Source organism: Centroberyx affinis, unplaced genomic scaffold (genome assembly GCF_046629955.1).
Source record: "Centroberyx affinis isolate AG114_WGS23_722 - 3 ecotype Tasmania unplaced genomic scaffold, CSIRO-AGI_Caff_v1 ptg005019l_1, whole genome shotgun sequence".
Lineage (NCBI taxonomy): Eukaryota > Metazoa > Chordata > Actinopteri > Beryciformes > Berycidae > Centroberyx > Centroberyx affinis.
The window spans coordinates 105,699-110,668 of NW_027282473.1; the positions used below are offsets into that span (position 1 = coordinate 105,699).

At 42.8% G+C, this 4,970-nt stretch overlaps 1 protein-coding gene across 1 annotated transcript; it reads left to right on the forward strand.

The window, feature by feature from the left end:
* The first annotated feature begins 298 nt into the window (after positions 1-298).
* Positions 299-967, forward strand: basp1 (brain abundant, membrane attached signal protein 1). Its single transcript, XM_071545703.1, has one exon. It carries the CDS (start codon positions 299-301, stop codon positions 965-967), a length of 669 nt encoding a protein of 222 aa, XP_071401804.1.
* Positions 968-4,970: the final 4,003 nt, after the last annotated feature.

The following is a 4,970-nucleotide window of genomic DNA, read 5'->3' on the forward strand; positions in this document are numbered from 1 at the left end:
TAGATTTTGCACTTGCCTTTTTATGATTTTTTGCTATTTTTGCTCGTCTACATTGTTGTATGTTTGTCTGTAACTCTTACAGTACGTTTGCACTGATGCTGCTTTCTTGGTCACGTCTCTCTTGGAAAGGAGAGTTCATCTCAATAGAACTACTTGGTTAAATAAAAGCTGAATATAGTTAAATGGATGAAAAGTAGATAAATAAATGAATGAATGAATGAATGAACAAATTAATGAATGTTCTTAAAAGCTAATATGCATTTATTTCTCTCTTCTCCTCCAGAGGCCAGAGGCTAAAATGGGAGGCAAGCTCAGCAAAAAGAAGAAGGGATACAACGTAAACGATGACAAGGCCAAAGACAAGGACGCCAAAGCAGAGGGGGCGTCCGCTGAGGAAAGCGAAGCACCGAAAGACAACAAGGACGAGGCCCCGGCTGCCACCGACACCAAGGAGGTAGCGAACGACACGGCGGCCAAGGAGGCGCCGGCAGCAGACGCTGCGGCGCCCAAAGAGGAAGAAAAGAACGCAGCTAGCGCCGCAAAGGAGCCCGAGAAACCTGCCGCCAACGCCGAGCCGAAAGCGGAGGCGCCCAAGAGCGCGGAGCCCGCCAAGGCCGAGGAGAAACCAGCTGCTCCGGCCCCGGCGAAAGAATCAGCCCCTGCCGCCAAGGAGCCGGAGGCCAAGGCCGCGGCTCCCGCCCCGGCGGCCGAGAGCAAAGATGAGGCCGACGCCAAAAAGACTGAGGCCCCCGCGGCTCCGGCAGCCAAAGCCGAGGCGGCCCCTGCCACCTCCCCCGAGCCCAAGCCCACAGAGGCGGCGGCGGCGGCGGCGGCCACCCCCGCCCCGGCAAAGGAGGCCGCCCCAGCCCCTAGTTCAACACCAGCCGCCGAACCTGCCGCACCGGTCAAGGAGGCGAACGCCACAGAGGCACCAAGCAAGGATCAAACCGTAGCAGTTCAAGATTAATGGACAGCTTCTTTTCGGAAATGAAAAAATAAGTACCTAACACAACAACGATGAAGTAAAAAAAGAGATGAAAATGAAATTAACTAGCCCACCCATATTATGATAATAACAATAACAATAATAACTGTAATGATGACGATGATTGGTTGAAGGAGGAGGACTGGGACAACCACCTCGAGAAGGATAGTCTCCCACTGCTGCAGATGATTATTACTATTATTATTGTTATGTTTTATTCTATTTTTTTCTGCTGTAGTATTTGAACTTTGATACGAGTCTGTGTCGGCCATACGCCTCTCCATTCCACATCCATCATCCCTCTCCCTCATACGTCCAAGGGATTTAACCTGACTCCCATCTCGGCCCACAGAAGGTCTTCATGTGGACTTCTGTGTGGCCCGTGTTCATACATGTGCATTCACCTGGACCGTCTGCTCTGCCGAAGCTGCGGAAATGGGACTGAGGGGGGGTTTAAGAATCTCTTTACCAGCTGGACTTACATTGAATCTGTCCAATCTTCATCTCCCCCCCGCTTTCCCCTTTCCCTTCCACTCCTCATCCTCCTCCTCTCCAGAGTGTTGTGTTTTCGGCTTTGGCCTGGTACCTCCGGTTTTTCGGTGCCGTGGAATTGTGGTTACGCCCTTTTTTAACCCATCTCCCCCAGTAGTTTGCAGCTTTTTGGTATTTTTGGGTTGTTTCACGGTGATTGTGGTTGCCCTGTTAACTTGCTACCTATTTTCCCCTTGGGTTGATGCCACTTTTTTCCAAACGGCCAGAGCTGAGAGGAACTTTTATTGAGAGGATAATTTTATTGAGAGGATTTAGAGTATTCGGGCGTTCTAAGACATTTCAGTGGTTGAAGAAGGCTGGCGATGCAGAACACCATGCATTCTTAGACATTTGAAGCAGTCCTAAGAAATTTTTTCGGGTAACCTAGATTTTGTATTGAAACCCTTAGGTATATTGTAGATGAACTAAGTGGTTTTTTAATGTTTGTAATACTCTTAGAAAATCTGAAAAGCCTTGCTGAGGATCTCTGAAATCTGTAATGTTCTTAGAAAGTCTGATGGAAATCTCTGTTCCTCTGTCCAAATCTGACTACAGTCTGTCTTTTCTCCCGTCCCCTTCTAGATTAGACGATTTCAATTTTAGAACACATATCTACTGCAGACCTGGGCAAAACAGTGTTGTTTGTTTTAACCTGCTTAGAGTGCCAGATGGGTGGAGTGTACTGCATCAGGACAATTCAGACAGTGTCGGTAAAGTTGTCACTCACAGAAGAAAACAGACTAGACTGACTTCCAAATACTTTCCTGTGATTCTTGTAAACTTCTGGCCCTCGTTGCATTGTCCTGTGTGGCAAACCTCAACCATTTGCCATCCAAGCGAGCTAAAACAAGCCAGAAGACATCATTTCCATGTACTATTTGGCCCAGGTCTGATTTACTGCGTTTTTAATCAGTGTAGCTCAATGGCTCTCAGTCTATAGCACAAAGGGGCACAATGGTGCAATTTGTTCCCATCAAGCAAGGGACTCTGTTCAGCTGAGAGCATCATAGTGTTGCCTTAGGGCAGGGGGAAGTTAAATGAATGATATGAAATCAGCCATCAGCAACCTACTTGAGCTACTATGGTCCATGTCTCCATGGCTACCATATGTCATGTTATCATTATGGGATGGTAGAGCCTTGCACATGGAAGGGAGCCTCTGATTTTGTCATTTTCATCCCTCATGCGTTCTCTTCTCCTTTTCAGCCATATATATATTACATATACATACATATATGTAGGTATATATGTATATATTTACTCATCATGGCCATTCATTTGCCAACTTTTCAGTTTCATCCAGTTGACACACAATGATTTTCTCCCAACAAATGTCAAACCGTAGCAGAAACAAACACTGAAGGAGCGTTGTGTGTCACCTGGCTTGGTTTTCTTCCTCTCTTGACTAAGTAAATTGCATGTCCGTGGTTGGGTGAACCTGTAGTCCTGTCTTTTTGGTCAAGTGGAAAAATAATTTTTCAGTCTGCATCCATGGCAACTACAGTTGATATTTTCATTCCGTGTCTCACCACTGCTATCTCCACACCACCTGTCATTCAAACAAAAAAAGATATTGAAAAATTGATGCATTCAAAATTATATGTACTTGTATAAATGGTGCAACAGTAATAAAATGTAAGAAATTGATTGAAACTTGAGGATATTGCATCGTCATGTTTTTTCATGCACGCTGGACAGCTGACAGACACACACATTGATTAAAGGTAGACAAAGCACACTCCCTGTAGATATGCATAGATCTTTATATGAAAATGTTTGTAGCAAAATGACATATCCACCATTTGACAAGTTACACCTGCTCTGACGACATGATTAATAGCACAAAATGAAAATATATTTCAGTACCTTTTGAAGGATAATCGGCACATACTTGGTTGACAAAATTACAGTATAACAAACTTGACGCTTTATATTTTAGAGATACTAACAGATAAATTCAGGAAATATTTTTTTTCTAACCAAATAGATATATAGCATAATATATTGTCACATAATATTTAATCCCACACTCTTAAAAAGGTTATTATTTACATATGTTGCATTGAAAGGTAACAAAAACTTGTTGTCCCAAACTAGCCACACAGATGTGTTGAAAATGAATCTTTGTAAGTGGATGTGTTGCTTTGTCTCTACCGTTTACCACAGCTGAAACCATGTGGGCTCATCTGTGCTAAAGTCATTCACTATATCACATTCCACTTATTTAAGCACCTGGCACAGTTTCAATACCACTCAGCCTCTTTGTCTCTGGAGTGCGAGACATTAATACACACTGGGACAGACTTATTTTAAGGAGCTAAGAGTGAAATCTGGGTCAGATCAGTGATGGCTTTACTATCCACTGAAGGGTCTGAATTATGAAAGAGACAATATTCATGCCATATGATTAAAATAAACACTAGAGCAGGTAATATTTGCACATTTTTATTTTTCCCGGTTGAATACCAGATGGGGAGTTTACTGCATCAGGACAATCGATAGAGTCAGGTAAGTTATCAATCAGAAAAATCTCTCTCTCTCATAATTGTCTAAACTTTCTGGCACTCAATGCTTCATCCCATGTGGCAAATGGCACTGAAGTATTGGCTGAAACTAGAAGTCACTCAGTAGAATGCAAACCTCTGCCAACGCTGAACAATTCTCCAACTTAAAAAGCTGCAACCTCCATAACAGTTAATATCTTTTTATTGTTCATCTTCCAGGTTTCATTTTCTAACAAAATTGCACAACACTGTTTAGCAGCCAGTGTGGAAGTCCTGGACTAATGGCGGAAATCCCACATCCGGATCATCACCAAAATCTAATCAACTGATCCTTTGGCCAAGGACGATCTGTCCACAGCTAAAGCCAAATCCATTTTAAACTTTTTGAGATATTTTGCTAACAGACATACACGGGTGACAACATAACCTCCTTCCAGCTCCATTGGCAGAGGTAATAAACAATTAAAAGTATTGTTTGTTTCAGCATATTTTGTTCCAGGTCTGCTAAGATTATTGCTGGTTAATGCGTCATACCAAGATGCCAAAAAGTGTGATATTGAGATCAATATCACACTCCACTAATAATTCAACAAAAATGCAACATGAAAATGGCCTCGATAATGTTGACAACAGATTACAACAGATCATGAAACCAACAGTCCAGATTTTCTTCTCAGTAAAGCCACCTTTCTCCTCACGATTTTTGGCAGTCAAATCAAATTATAGGTTCTCTATGTCGCCTTTTACCATTGGAGCTATGTTCTGTTTAGATTTAAGAGTTGAATTTCTTCCTTCCAAACACCATGATAAGATACAGACATGTATACATCTTCAGCCTTCCTGGGCAATGTACAAGAAGAATAGAATCAACCTGTCCTGTAGGCCAGGTGCAGGATTAAATAGTATGCATATGATAGGTTGTAGGAGCCTGTGCACAGAGTTGCTCCTCT